We start from the raw sequence: 12,997 nt of genomic DNA on the forward strand, positions 1-12,997 counted from the left end.
GGAAGTAATGACTGGGTCATCACAGACACAGGTTCAGCAGAGGGAACTGTTCACGCCTGACAGGTGCTGGAAGTGAGAAACCGACCTTCCAGAGACGGGTGTAGGGAGCATTACAGAGACAGGGATGTGAGGTGGTTTATCCCAAGGATGGGAAGGGGACATCCATTATGTGGGGGTATGGAGTGTAGAGTGTTATCCCAGAGGCATGGGAGGGAATCACAGATAGGGTGCAGGGGTGCCCCAGAGATGGGGGGAGTTGACAGAAATGGAAGGGGAATTGTTGTTCCAAGAGCCTTTGCTGATACATGGGCAGGATTCGTCCCAGAGACATGTAGCCTTGCTATGACTGGTATGGTTTCTATCAAGATGTTGAATAGCATCTCCAACATCACATTCAAAGAACGATGGCATTCCAGTGTGGGTGAACAAACATTCAGAGCAGAACTGATGAATTGGTGTTTGAGATTGCCATACTCAAATTCCTTGCCTTTTGTACTCTGTAAAAAGTTTACAAAAGATATCAATGGGTGAAGGACAGTATTTCTGATGAGATGGTTTAAGTCTCCAAGGTGATCTCTGACATCACACAGTGATACGTTAAGAGAACAAATCCTCAACTTCCATTGGGCAGACAGCCCACGCATCTGGACTGAGCATCAAATTCTCTGTTTGTCTACTTGTTGGTATCATAGTGGGACAAGAATCAATGATCTCACAAGGTGACCTGTTAAAGAAGCAAAAGTGACACAAGGAATTTGTTTTTCTGTGCAGCTTCAATTGATATTTTAATTCACTGGAAGTTGGATCCAGTTCTTTCTTTTGCACCTCAGTCGCAACTATTCCTACTAGCTACCAAGGTATAGACATCAGCTGGTTCTTGTCATCAGACCTGATCTTAATGTTACACTTCAATTGGTAGAAAATTGTTTTTCTACTTCACTTGAAGTTACATTACAAGTTCCTCATGCCTGATAAAGTTGGAATTGTATTTTTTTGCGGATGTTCCAAATCCTCAGGTTTAGATACCACGAACTCAGCTGTGCCTGGGAAGTCCAGTTCCCTTCCTGGAGCCTTTTGTCCACTGAACATTTGACACAGCTTTGAACTCTTGGCCCCTGACCACCTTTTTTTTTTCTCTATCAGCTCCCAAATGTTGCTAAACTGTCATTCGTTGCCACTTTCCTGCTGTTTCCCTGCTCCTCATCATATCCCCTTACACCTCCCACTGTCCAGACCGAAACTTTGCACTCTTGCTGACCCATCTCTGATTTCTGATGCTGCTCCATTGAACATTCAACTTATGGTTCTGCATTCTGCCTTCAAAAGACTTTTAGAGAACGCAACCCTTTGGAAGGAGTGAAAATGATCCATAACATTGAAATGGGCAAAGAATAAGGTGCTTAACTACTAATGTTATTCTTCCTCGGCCCAGAGATTTGAGAGACAAACAACATGTCAGACATAACTGCAGTCAGCTTGTCTTCTTCAGTCCGCAGAAAGTCATGTAGGAAATTCAAGGGAAACCTCTTCACTCACAGAGTGCTGACTGTTTGGAACCCATCACCACAGGGAGAGTGAGAGGTGAACAGCAGGGAATGACTTAAAAGGACTATCGTGGAACAGAAACACTGGCAGGGAGCAGCAATGGAGAGTTGACTTTCTTCTGAACACTAGGTGTGTTGTCAATTCACCGAGTAACTGAGACAGAGTTTAAAATAGCACAAATTTATTTGCCACAAATCCATAATATTGAACTCCAGGCCCACTGAATGAGAACATCAGCAATAAAAACTCCTCCCATGTCCAGCAACCAGGGTCCGGAACTGGGTGTGGTTAGCAGCAGCAATAACTGCAGAATTTGACAACTGTCACTTGTGAACTTGCCTTTGGATTTGTTAACTGTGATGGTTAAATAATCCAGCTTACAACTATTTAATCTTTCTCCCCAGTGTGAACTCCGTAGTGCTTCCGAAGATTGGATGAATGATTGAACTCCTTCCCACATTCAGAGCAGGTGAACGGCCTCTCCGCAGTGTGAACTTGATAGTGTGCCACAAGGTTGCTTGACTGAGAAAATCCCTTCCCACATTCAGAGCAGGTGAACGGCCTCTCCCCAGTGTGAACTTGTAGATGTTCCTTCAGGTCAGGTGATCGACTGAATCCCTTCCCACAATGTGAGCATGTGAATGGTCTCTCCCCAGTGTGAACTCGCTGATGTACCTTCAATTGTGATAAATGACTGAATCCTTTCCCACAATGTGAGCAGGTGAATATATTCTCTCCAGTGTGAACTTGCTGGTGTGCCAGTAAGTTAGATAACTGAGTGAATCCCTTCCCACAGTCTGAGCAGGTAAATGGTTTCTCCCGCGTGTGAACACGCTTGTGTGCCAGTAAATTTGATAACTGAGTGAATCCCCTCCCACAGTCTGAGCAGGTGAATGGTTTCTCCCTAGTGTGAACTCGCTGGTGTGCCAGTAAGTTAGATAACTGAGTGAATCCCTTCTCACAGTCTGAGCAGGTGAATGGTTTCTCCCCAGTGTGAACTCGCTGGTGTGCCAGTAGGTTAGATAACTGAGTGAATCCCTTCCCACAATCTGAGCAGGTGAATGGCCTCTCCCCAGTGTGAACTCGCTGATGTACCTTCAATTGAGATGACTGCGTGAATCCTTTCCCACATTCAGAGCATGTGAACGGCCTCTCTGCAGTGTGAACTTGATAGTGTGTCACAAGGTTGCATGACTGAGAAAATCCCTTCCCACATTCAGAGCAGGTGAACGGTCTCTCTCCAGTGTGAACCCGCAGATGTTGCTTCAGGTCAGATGATCGAGTGAATCCCTTCCCACAGTCTGAGCAGATGAACGGTCTCTCCCCAGTGTGAACTCGCTGATGGTCCTTCAGGTGAGATGAGTGACTGAATGCCTTCCCACAATGTAAGCAGGTGAATGGCTTCTCCCCAGTGTGAACCCGCTGGTGTGCCAGTAGGTTAGATAACTGAGTGAATCTCTTTCCACAATTTGAGCAGGTAAATGGCCTCTCCCCAGTATGAATTCGCTGATGCACCTTCAATTGAGATGAACGAGTGAATCCCTTCCCACAGTCTAAGCAGGTGAACAACATCTCCTCGGTGTAGTCTGACTCGTGTGCCAATCAGTCAGACGAGCGAGTGAATCCCATCCCACAGGCTAAGCAGGTGTATGGCCTCTACCCAGTCTGACCAGTGTATGTCAGTGGGTTGACAGAGTGAACCATTTTCCCCCACAGACTGAACATGTGAACAGCCTCTCCGCTGTGAGAACTCGCGGATGTGTCAGCAGATCAGATTACTCAGTGAATAGTCTGCCCATCAGCTCAGTGTGTTAATCTTTTCCGACCAACACCGCACAGCCTTTCACTGCTGTGAAATTTCTGTTGTCTGATCAGCTTGATAACAGAATGAATCGCTTCCCACAGACAGAACAGATCAGCAAATGCTGGTGTGTTCTCGGCACTCTGGTTCCAGTGGATTTCACTGAGATATGTCTTCCTCTCCTAGGATCAACAACAAGTATATTGGTGACAGAGACATTAGAACTGACATGTTGTTGTGTTTGAGACTCGTGCACACAAATTCTTCATCTCTAACCTATAAAAAGATTTACAATAGACATTGATGGGTGAAAGACAGTATTTCACATGAGATAATGTCTGATATCACACAATTACAGCGAGGTTCAACCCAAGTAGGAAGAACAATTCCTGATCTTCTAACTCAGCACGATCAGGCACCTGGACTGACCATCCAGTTCTCTGTCTGTCACAATGGTCCATTCCTGCCTGTTTTCAGTGATGTGGCTCCGTTCGTCTCTCTCCATTAGCACTATTTCAAGTTTTGGTTATGTCCCTTCATGTTACAAAAAGCACATGTTACATGGCTAATGCTGCAGACTTTCAGATTACTCTGACCACTTCCCCCCCCCCCCCCAGGTGACTGTTGATGTTGAACTGATCAATTGCAATGCCAAGAATATGAAGGGAAGGGCTGTTGTCTTTGTGGCACTTTTGCAATGTGAAAGCTATAGGTCACTTGTTACCCAAGACAAAGGTGTTTGATATCATTATGTACCCGGAGAGAATGGTACAAAACATGTTCTCATGGGTAGAAAGGTCTAGAGAAAGAGGTAAAACAAATAAGTCTACAATGGATGCAAGCTCATCGGATCACCAGGATAATATGTCAGGATGCTGCTTATTGACTACAGCTCAGTGTTTAACTCAATCACTCCTGAAGTTCTGACTGAAAAGCTCCAAAACCTGGGCTTTTGTACCACCTTATGCAACTGGCCTCTCAGCTTCCTCACTGGAATACCACAATCCGTGCGAATCAGAAGTAACTTATCCACCTCGCTGACAATTAATGCTGGTGCATCTCAAGGTTGCATGCTTAGCCTCTGCTCTACACCCATGGCACAACTCAAATGCAATGTATAAATTTGCTGATGACACAATTATTGTTGGCAGAAGCTCAGATGGTGAGGAGAAGGCATACAGTAGTGAGATATATGCTAGCTGAGTATTGTCACAGCAACAACCTTGAACTCAATGTCAGTACATCACAATCCACTGATTGTGGACTTCAGAAAGAGTAAGACAGGGGAACACACACCAGTTCTCACAAAGGGATCAGATCGGAAACAGCGAGCAATTTTAAGTTCTTGAGTGCATAGAACATAGAACAGTACAGCACATTACAGGCCCTTTGGCCCACAATGTTGTGCCGACCTTCAAATCCTGCCTCCCATATACCCCCCCCCACCTTAAATTCCTCCACATACCTGTCTAGTAGTCTCTTAAACTTCACTAATGTATCTGCCTCCACCACTGACTCAGGCAGTGCATTCCACACACCAACCACTCTCTGAGTAAAAAACCTTCCTCTAATATCCCCCTTGAACTTCCCACTCCTTACCTTAAAGCCATGTCCTCTTGTATTGAGCAGTGGTGCCCTGGGGAAGAGGTGCTGGCTATCCACTCTATCTATTCCTCTTATTATCTTGTACACCTCTATCATGTCTTCTCTCATCCTCCTCTCCAAAGAGTAAAGCCCTACCTCCCTTAATCTCTGATCATAATGCATACTCTCTAAACCAGGCAGCATCCTGGTAAATCTCCTCTGTACCCTTTCCAATGCTTGCACATCCTTCCTATAGTGAGCTGACCAGAACTGGACACAGTACTCCAAGTGTAGCCTATCAAGAGTTTTATAGAGCTGCATCATTACATCGCGACTCTTAAACTCTATATCCCTCAACTTATGAAAGCTAACACCCCATAAGCTTTCTTAACCACCCTATCTACCTGTGAGTCAACTTTCAGGGACCTGTGGACATGTACCCCCAGATCCCTCTGCTCCTCCACACTACCAAGTACCCTGCAATTTACTTTGTACTCTGCCTTGGAGTTTGTCCTTCCAAAGTGTACCACCTCACACTTCTCCGGGTTGAACTCCATCTGCCACTTCTCAGCCCACTTCTGCATCCTATCAATGTCTCTCTGCAATCTTCGACAATCCTCTACACTATCTACAACACCACCAACCTTGGTGTCATCTGCAAACTTGCCAACCCACCCTTCTACCCCCACATCCAGGTCGTTAATAAAAATCACGAAAAGTAGAGGTCCCAGAACAGTTCCTTGTGGGACACCACTAGTCATAATCCTCCAATCTGAGTGTACTCCCTCCACCACGACCCTCTGCCTTCTGCAGGCAAGCCAATTCTGAATCCACCTGGCCAAACTTCCCCGGATCCCATGCCTTCTGACTTTCTGAGTAGGCCTACCGTGTGGAACCTTGTCAAATGCCTTACTAAAATCCATATAGATCACATCCACTGTCATCTTCTTTGAGGATCAACTGAGCCCAACATAGTAATGCAGCTACAAAGAAGGCATGATAGAGGCTATATTTCATTAGGAATATGAGCAGAGTTGGTATGTCACCAAAGACACTTGCAAATTTCTACAGATGTACCTTGGAGAGCATTCTAACTGGCTCTATTAGGGGGGATGCTACTGCACAGGATGGAAAGAAGCTGCAGAGTTGTAAATTCAGTCAGCTCCAGCATGGGCGCTAGCTTCCACAGTATAAAGAACGTGGTCAAGGAGCAATAACTCAAAAACGTGGTATCCATCATTAAGGACTCCGATTACCAAGGACGTGCCCTCTTCTCATTACTACCATTCAGGTAGACGGCACACACTTAAGGATTCAGGAACACCTTCCCTCTCCTCTGGCATCATATTTCTGAATGGACATTGAACCCATTAACATGACCTATTTTTGTACGTCTGTTTTAAACTAATTATTTAAACTATTTAATATATATACATAATACATGCATAATTTTTTTATATTTATCATGTATTGCATTGTACTTGTTGCCGCAAAAACAACAAATTTCACGATGTATGCCGGTGATATTAAACCCGATTCTAAACGAGACCGTAAACACGAGGAATTCTTACTAGCTCTTCTTTCAGTTAGTCCTGACGAAGGGTCGCGGCCCGAAACGTCGACTGTACCTCTTCTTAGAGATGCTACCTGGCCTGCTGCGTTCACCAGCAACTTCGATGTGCGTTGTCTGAACGAGACCGTCTAACCATCAGGGTCACAACCATGCGCATGCGCTACAGAAATAGCGCCACGTTCCTCCCTCATGCGCCGAAAGCTCCCCGGAGCCCGGGAACGGATCGTGGGGCTGAGAGAGAAAGAAAGTATTGAGGATGTTCCAGTCGGCAGGACCACGGTTTGTCCGGAGCTCGCAAGAATTATCCCTCCGTCGCGGTGTGGACGCCGGTGATGTTCTAGCTCCGCCCGCAACCCCGCTCCTACCTGCTGCGGAGCTTCAGCCTCGGCCAGTTATCCACTGAGCGCATGCGCGATTATCGGATACTAGCTCTGAGCCTTACGCATGCGTAAGTATCGCTGGCTCTCCGACTCTGAAGCGCGGAGAGTTCTGGGTAAGCAATGTGTTGCCAAGTACCGGCTCTACCCCACCTGTCTCAAAAGGAGATACGGTAGTGTTTTTATGCAGAAAACTGTGCAGCTATTTTGATGCAGCAAGCTCCCACACACAATCCACTCATTGACAACAGATAATCCGTGTGGCAGCTGTCAAAGTCCAACTCATTTACAAATGCAGATACAAAACACGAGATTCTGCAGATGCTGGTAATAAACGGTAGAGCGACACACAGCAGGAACTCAGCAAGTCAGGCACCTTTTGTCCTCTCCCGGGTCTGTGACGCTTTTTTACCCACAACCTTCACCACCCTGACTCTGAAGCATCCATCTCTTTCCCTCATCCTTTCCACATCCACCTCTGCAATGAAGCCCCTCTCCTGTCTTTGAAACACCAACATTCCTCCTCCTCAAATGGTGGCAAGTAGTGAGATAGATCAGATTGTTGAGTGATGTCGCAAAAACAACCTTATACTCAACATCAGTAACACCAAGGAAGTTATACCACAACACATCAAGGGATCAGTAATGGAAAGGGAGAACAGTTGCACATTCCTGGGTGTCAACATCTGTCAGATCAACAAAATGCAATTACAAAGAAGGCGCAACAGCAGCTATATTTCATTAAGAGTTTGAGGAGATTTGGTATGTCACTCTTGCAAATTTATACAGATGTACTGTGGAGAGCATTCTAACTGGTTGCCACACTATCTGGCCATTGCAGAGGATCGGAAAAAACTGCAGAAAATCGTAAACTCAGAAAGCTTCATCATTGACACTAGCCTCACCAGTATCAAGTTCTCGATCAAAATGTAATGCCTCAAGAAGGTTTCATCTATCATTGAGGACCCCAGCACCCAAGAAGTGCCCTCCTCTCATTGCTGCCATCAAGGAGGAGGTACAGGAGCCTGAAGGCACACACTGAAAATTTCAGGAACAGCTTCTTCCCCGCTGACATTAGATTTATAAATGGACAATTAAACTATGAACACATCTACAGCGTTATATTGCAATACTATGTATTGCAATGTACTGCTGCTACAAAACAAGATATTTCACGACATATGCCAGTGATATTAAACCTGATTCTGACTCTGATAGCTGATTGTTTCCGACAGTTTCAATGCTCATCCACTTCTCAAATGTTGTGAAAGGACCTGCCCCCGCCACCAATCCAGGCAGCGTGAGGGAAAAATTTCTTCCTTATGTGACGAAAGTACAAATAGACTAAGATGTTAACTGTCCTGTGCTGGCACCAGTGGGATCAGCAGTTGGTCTGCCACCTGTCTTCAGGAGAAAGAGAGATAAGGAAAACAATGGAGCAGCATTTGGAGATGTTAATGAAGGGACGGGAGAGTTTAACGGAAGGAGACACGCTCTGAGAGCTGTCAAGACCGGCTCCTCTTTGAATCCTGAACTGTTTGAAGTGATTGACAGGTGATAACCCAGCAGGGGGATAAAAAGGGACAGGTTCGCTAAGGCAGGACACATACGACACCACGAGGTAATGAGACCCTGGAAGCGGTGCGCCTCCCACAAGTCGGTGGGAGTTTTGGAGGGCTGTCACGGGACCAAGCCATAGACGCACAGGGTGGAAAGGTACGATCGGCGGGAACCTGGTGTGTGTCCGCCCTTGCCTGGGTGCCAGGTTCACTGCAGAGAAACGATTGTATCTGAAAACGGAGGGGTCACAGTCGGTGACCTCAGAAGACATTACAAAGGGCTCGCCCAAAAGCTGACTGCAAATAATATCGAAGCTCTGTGTGGAAGCCGTTTGAATATTCATTCGCTTTTGCTCTCTCTCTCCTTCCCCCCCACCATCCACCGGCACGGCAGTGATTACTGTGAACTGAACTGAACTCAATTGAACTGAACTTTGCGTCACTTTGAAACTGGTCATCTACCCCTAGACGACGATAGAGCTTGATTGATCCTGTTATCCTAATTCTGTGTACATGTGTGTTTATCTTTGCTGAACTGTTGCATTTATTATCCTTTTGATTATTTCTTTAATAAAACTTTCTTAGTTCCAGTAATCCGGACTCCAACTGAGTGATCCATTTCTGCTGGTTTGGCAACCCAGTTACGGGGTACGTAACATAAGTGGGGTTCTCGTCCGCAATTTTGGAGGCTAAATTTGGGATGGAGTAAATTAATTGGGTTAAAATTCCTGAAAGAAAGAAAAGACAAACAGCAGAAATGGAAATTGAGGAATTTATAAAGGCGCCGACCTTGGAGGCATTAGAGGATGCCAGGAAAGCGGAATTGGCAGCTGTGGCCAAACGGTTGAATCTTGTTAAGGGGAGGTCGACAATGAGGAGAGAGGAGATGCACGGAGCTATCGTAGAGCACTATGTATCTAAAGGTGTATTTCCCCAAGGGGAGCTGGAGGTGGTGTCTATTGAAAAACCTGCTGGAGACGCGGTACAGGTGCAGATTGAAAAATTGAGACTCGAGCACGAGTTCCGGGTACGGCAGCTAGAACATGAAGAGAAACAGTTAGAACGACAAAGGCAAGAGAGAGAGAGACAGTTGGAGTGAGAAGAGAGGCAGTTGGAGCGAGAAGAGAAACAGAGGGAAAGGACATTTGAGCTGGAGAAGTTAAAGATAAGGGCAGAGCAGGGGCCCGTGCCGAACCAAGGTGGCGGGTTCAGGGTGACCCAGGAGGTTAGGCTGGTTCCCCCATTTGACAATACCGATGTGGATCGGTACTTTCTCCATTTCGAAAATGTTGCTACAAGTCAGGACTGGCCGAGGGATAAGTGGGCTGTTTTGCTTCAGCGTGTACTGAAAGGGAAAGCCCAACAAGCTTACTCAGCTTTGTCCGCGGAAGATGCCCAGAGGAATGAGGTGGTGAAAGAGGCCATCCTCAGGATTTATGAGTTGGTCCCGGTGGCATACCGGCAGAGGTTCCGGAATGCGAGGAAGCAGTGTTTAGAGTTTGCCCGTGAGATGCAGACATATTGTGAGCGTTGGTGCGCCTCAAAGGGGGGGATTATGACAGACTGCTACAGCTGATCCTGATTGAGCAGTTTAAAGGTTGTGTCCCTGAGAGTATGAGACCCTACCTAGATGAGAAAGAGGCAGCCACGTTAGCCGCAACTGCTAAGTTAGCGGATGAGTACGCGTTGACGCATAAAATGAAGTTTGCCCCGAGTAAAGGCTACCAGAAGGGTAGTCAGGACGGCGGGGAGAGTCCGTCAGAAACGTCAGAAAGTAAGCCGGGGACTAGTGAGAAGGATAAGGTAGACCGGGAGCAGTCTGGTAGGAAGTCTCCTGGGGTCGTCTGTTATAATTGTGGGAAAGTCGGACACTTTGCGTCCAGGTGCTTTGCCCCAAAGAAGGAGACGGGAAAAGAAAAAAACGTCGATTCTGACTGGCTGTATCGAGCTGGTAAACGAACTGCTAGGAGAGGAAAGGTCTGCCAAAGGTCAGGAAGGGCGCGAGAGGTTTATCTCGGCCGGATTGGTGTCGATGAAGGAGGGATTAAACCCAGTTCCAGTGCAGATCTGGAGAGACATGGGAGCGTGTCAGTCATTGATATTGAAGAGTGTATTAGAGTTTAGCTCAGAGACCCAGACTGGGGAGGTCAAGGTAAAAGGTATTAGGGGAGGGACAGAGGCAGTCCCTTTGCACCAGATACACCTACAAAGCAACTTGGTCTCTGGACTAGACACAATCGGGGTGAGGCCCGGATTACCGATGAAAGGCGTGGAAGTCTTGCTCGGTAATGACGTCGCCGGGGGAATTGTTTTCTCGACAGTGAGCTTGACGGGTCAGCCTGCCAGCATTGAGGCCCCGCCCATGGACTCACAGGTTCATCCCGGGATTGCCGAAGTAAATTTAGCTGAGACGTTTCTACCAGCCTTGTACCAGGGGGAGGTAGAAAATGAAAAGAAGGAGTATAGTGAAACAGGAGGTAGTGAGGGAGCTGAGACAGACTTAGCATTAGCCAGGAAGGAATTTGTGCAGGCGCAGGAGCGAGACGAGGGGCTGATGGTTTTGGCGGAGACAGCTCTCTCTGACGCAGAATTAAAAAGGGAACTAGTAGGCTATTGTGTGGAGGAGGAAGTGCTAAGGAAGGAAGGGAGACCAAGTACCGCAGATGAGGAATGGGGGATGGTGCCAAAAATCTCTGGGGATGAGATATTTAACCTGGCCCACAAGGTACCCCTCGGTGGACATTTTGAGTTGCTGAAGCAAACAGTCGGCGGAACCATGAAAGAGGTTTACTGGCTGCACAGGAGGAAGGATGTTATTGATTATGGCAGACGCGAACTGAGACGGTCACAGGCTTTTGATATGCTAACAAACCTAGTTGGTGTTAGCGTGGAAATCAATGAAGCTAGGGTCCCCCTGATAAGAAAAAAAAAACATTTTGAAAAGACGAATATGGTATCGACCAGATGGGAGAAGGCTATTGTTTTGGCCAGCTCTGCTGATAAGGTCTCTCCCTTAATCCCAGAACAAAGTGACTCTTTAGGAGAAGTAATTAAACGGCTCGCACACGTGTGTTTGATTGTCCCGAGGCGATGCAAAGAACTGGGACGTTGGGTGGTGTTTATCACGCTAGGTCAGCCTAGTGAGCAACAGCCCTATAGAATGAGTAATTCAGTGACGAAAGGGCTAACGAACACAGAAGTGTGTATTGGCGATGTGATACGGCTGTCTGGAGCCAGCTTGATAGTGAACCTTGAAAAAAATGAGTTCGGCCACATGAAGGTCACTTATCTGGGAATTGTGGTAACACAGGGCAGCTGGCAGTGATGCAAGCTAAAGTGCGGGCTATCTCTGACATCCCAACCCCGACAGACAAGAGGGCCCTCAAAAGGCTCTTGGAGATGGTGGGGTACTGTAGGAAGTTTTGCAATAACTCTGCGGTTACTACCCCTCCCCCTCCTACTAAGCCCTTGTGAGAGAAAACTAAGTCGGAATGGGATGACCCTTGTTATTGTGGTCCGGGATGAAACCCAATGAGATGTTAGATTGATCGCAATTCATCAGTGTTTTTGGCCATTATGAAGGTTGCTACGTTGGAGCCTGGTTTAAGGGATTATTAATAACACATATAAAAGGAACAGAAAATGTGATTGCTGACTGTCTGTCAGGTGTTGACAACTTAAAATTCGCTGTAAAGGTGAGGGGTGTGACGAAAGTACACATAGACTAAGATGTTAACTGTCCTGTGCTGGCACCAGTGGGATCAGCAGTTGATCTGCCACCTGTCTTCAGAAGAAAGAGAGATAAGGAAAACAATGGAGCAGCATTTGGAGATGTTAATGAAGGGACGGGAGAGCTTAACGGAAGGAGACATGGTCTGAGAGCTGTCAAGACCGGCTCCTCTTTGAACCCTGAACTGTTTGAAGTGATTGACAGGCGATACCCCAGCAGGGGGATAAAAAGGGACAGGTTCGCTAAGGCAAGACACACACGACACCACGAGGTAACGAGACCCTGGAAGCGGTGTGCCTCCCACAAGTCGGTGGGAGTTTTTGGAGGGCTGGTTGCGGGACCAAGCCATAGACGCACAGGGTGGAAAGGTACGATCGGCGGGAACCTGGTGTGTGTCCGCCCTTGCCTGGGTGCCAGGTTCACTGCAGAGAAACAATCGTATCTGAAAACGGAGGGCTCACAGTCGGTGACCTCAGAAGACATTACAAAGGGCTCGCCGGAAAGCTGACTGCGAAGAATATCGAAGGTCTGTGTGGAAGCCGTTTGAATATTCATTTGTTTTTGCTCTCTCTCTCCTTCCCTCTGCCCCCCGCCCCCCCGTGTCCACAGCCACGGCAGTGATTACTGTGAACTGAACTGAACTCAATTGAACTGAACTTTGCGTCACTTTGAAACTGGTCATTTACCCCTAGACGACGATAGAGCTTGATTGATCCTGTTATCCTAATTCTGTGTACATGTGTGTTTATCATTGCTGAACTGTTGCACTTATTATCCTTTTGATTAGAGTACTGTGTTGCTTATTTCTTTAATAAAACTTCCTTCGTT

The 12,997-nt window shown here is 46.8% G+C and overlaps 1 protein-coding gene across 1 annotated transcript in view; it reads right to left on the reverse strand.

The window, feature by feature from the left end:
* Positions 1-1,709: 1,709 nt before the first annotated feature.
* Positions 1,710-12,997, reverse strand: part of LOC140204661 (uncharacterized) — a 99,769-nt gene continuing 88,481 nt past the window's right edge. The window contains exon 4 of the mRNA XM_072271354.1: positions 1,710-3,147. Coding sequence (XP_072127455.1) covers positions 1,933-3,147 — 1,215 coding nt within the window. The 3' untranslated portion in view covers positions 1,710-1,932. The remainder of the gene's footprint in view (positions 3,148-12,997) is intronic.

The sequence above is a fragment of the Mobula birostris genome, chromosome 11 (assembly GCF_030028105.1).
Source record: "Mobula birostris isolate sMobBir1 chromosome 11, sMobBir1.hap1, whole genome shotgun sequence".
Lineage (NCBI taxonomy): Eukaryota > Metazoa > Chordata > Chondrichthyes > Myliobatiformes > Myliobatidae > Mobula > Mobula birostris.